We start from the raw sequence: 608 nt of genomic DNA on the forward strand, positions 1-608 counted from the left end.
CTCTCACACAGTAATACACAGCTGTGTCTTCAGGCTGCAGATTCTGTCCTGTTAATGTCACTGAGCTTGTAGAAGTGCGTGTGTGGTAGAGGAACTTGCTCTTCAGAGCATTATTTTGGTAAACATCTCCTCCACCGTACCGATGTATAATCCAGTCCATTGGTTTTCCTTCACGCTGTCTGATCCAGCCTGTTGCGTAGCTGTTATCAGTCAAAGAATAACCAGAGACCTGACAGGTGATGGTCAAAGACTGTCCAGCCTGCGCGACCAGTGAGTCTGGCTGGATGAGGCTGATACCGTTCACACCTGTGGAAACACAAATCAACATTATCTCCATCATTCATCTGACTATTCAGTGTTTCTAATGTGTTTGTGAGTGAGAATCCACTGAAAGCTCCTCACAGGATCCAGCTGCCAGCAGCAGTATCAGAGCTACAGAGAACATGGTTGATGTTGAAGCTGAGCTGACGTGAGCTCTTCTGTCCTCTCACTGACACACACACACTTCACTTCTTTATGAGGCAACACATGCGGAGGCTGATTTACATACTGATGATTGTGTATTAGCTGACTGAAGTTTATTTAAATGAATCAAGACGAAGATGAAA

General features: G+C 45.1%; 1 gene segment (V, D, J or C); it reads right to left on the minus strand.

The window, feature by feature from the left end:
- Positions 1–6: 6 nt before the first annotated feature.
- LOC121939760 lies at positions 7–520 on the minus strand (the record flags this gene model as incomplete). The annotated part of the segment is given in 2 exon segments: positions 7–306; positions 403–520. Coding segments are annotated over 2 exon segments (343 nt in total), but the record flags the coding sequence as incomplete, so codon positions are not given.
- Positions 521–608: the final 88 nt, after the last annotated feature.

This window comes from Plectropomus leopardus, unplaced genomic scaffold, assembly GCF_008729295.1.
Source record: "Plectropomus leopardus isolate mb unplaced genomic scaffold, YSFRI_Pleo_2.0 unplaced_scaffold59058, whole genome shotgun sequence".
In the NCBI taxonomy this organism is placed as follows: domain Eukaryota; kingdom Metazoa; phylum Chordata; class Actinopteri; order Perciformes; family Serranidae; genus Plectropomus; species Plectropomus leopardus.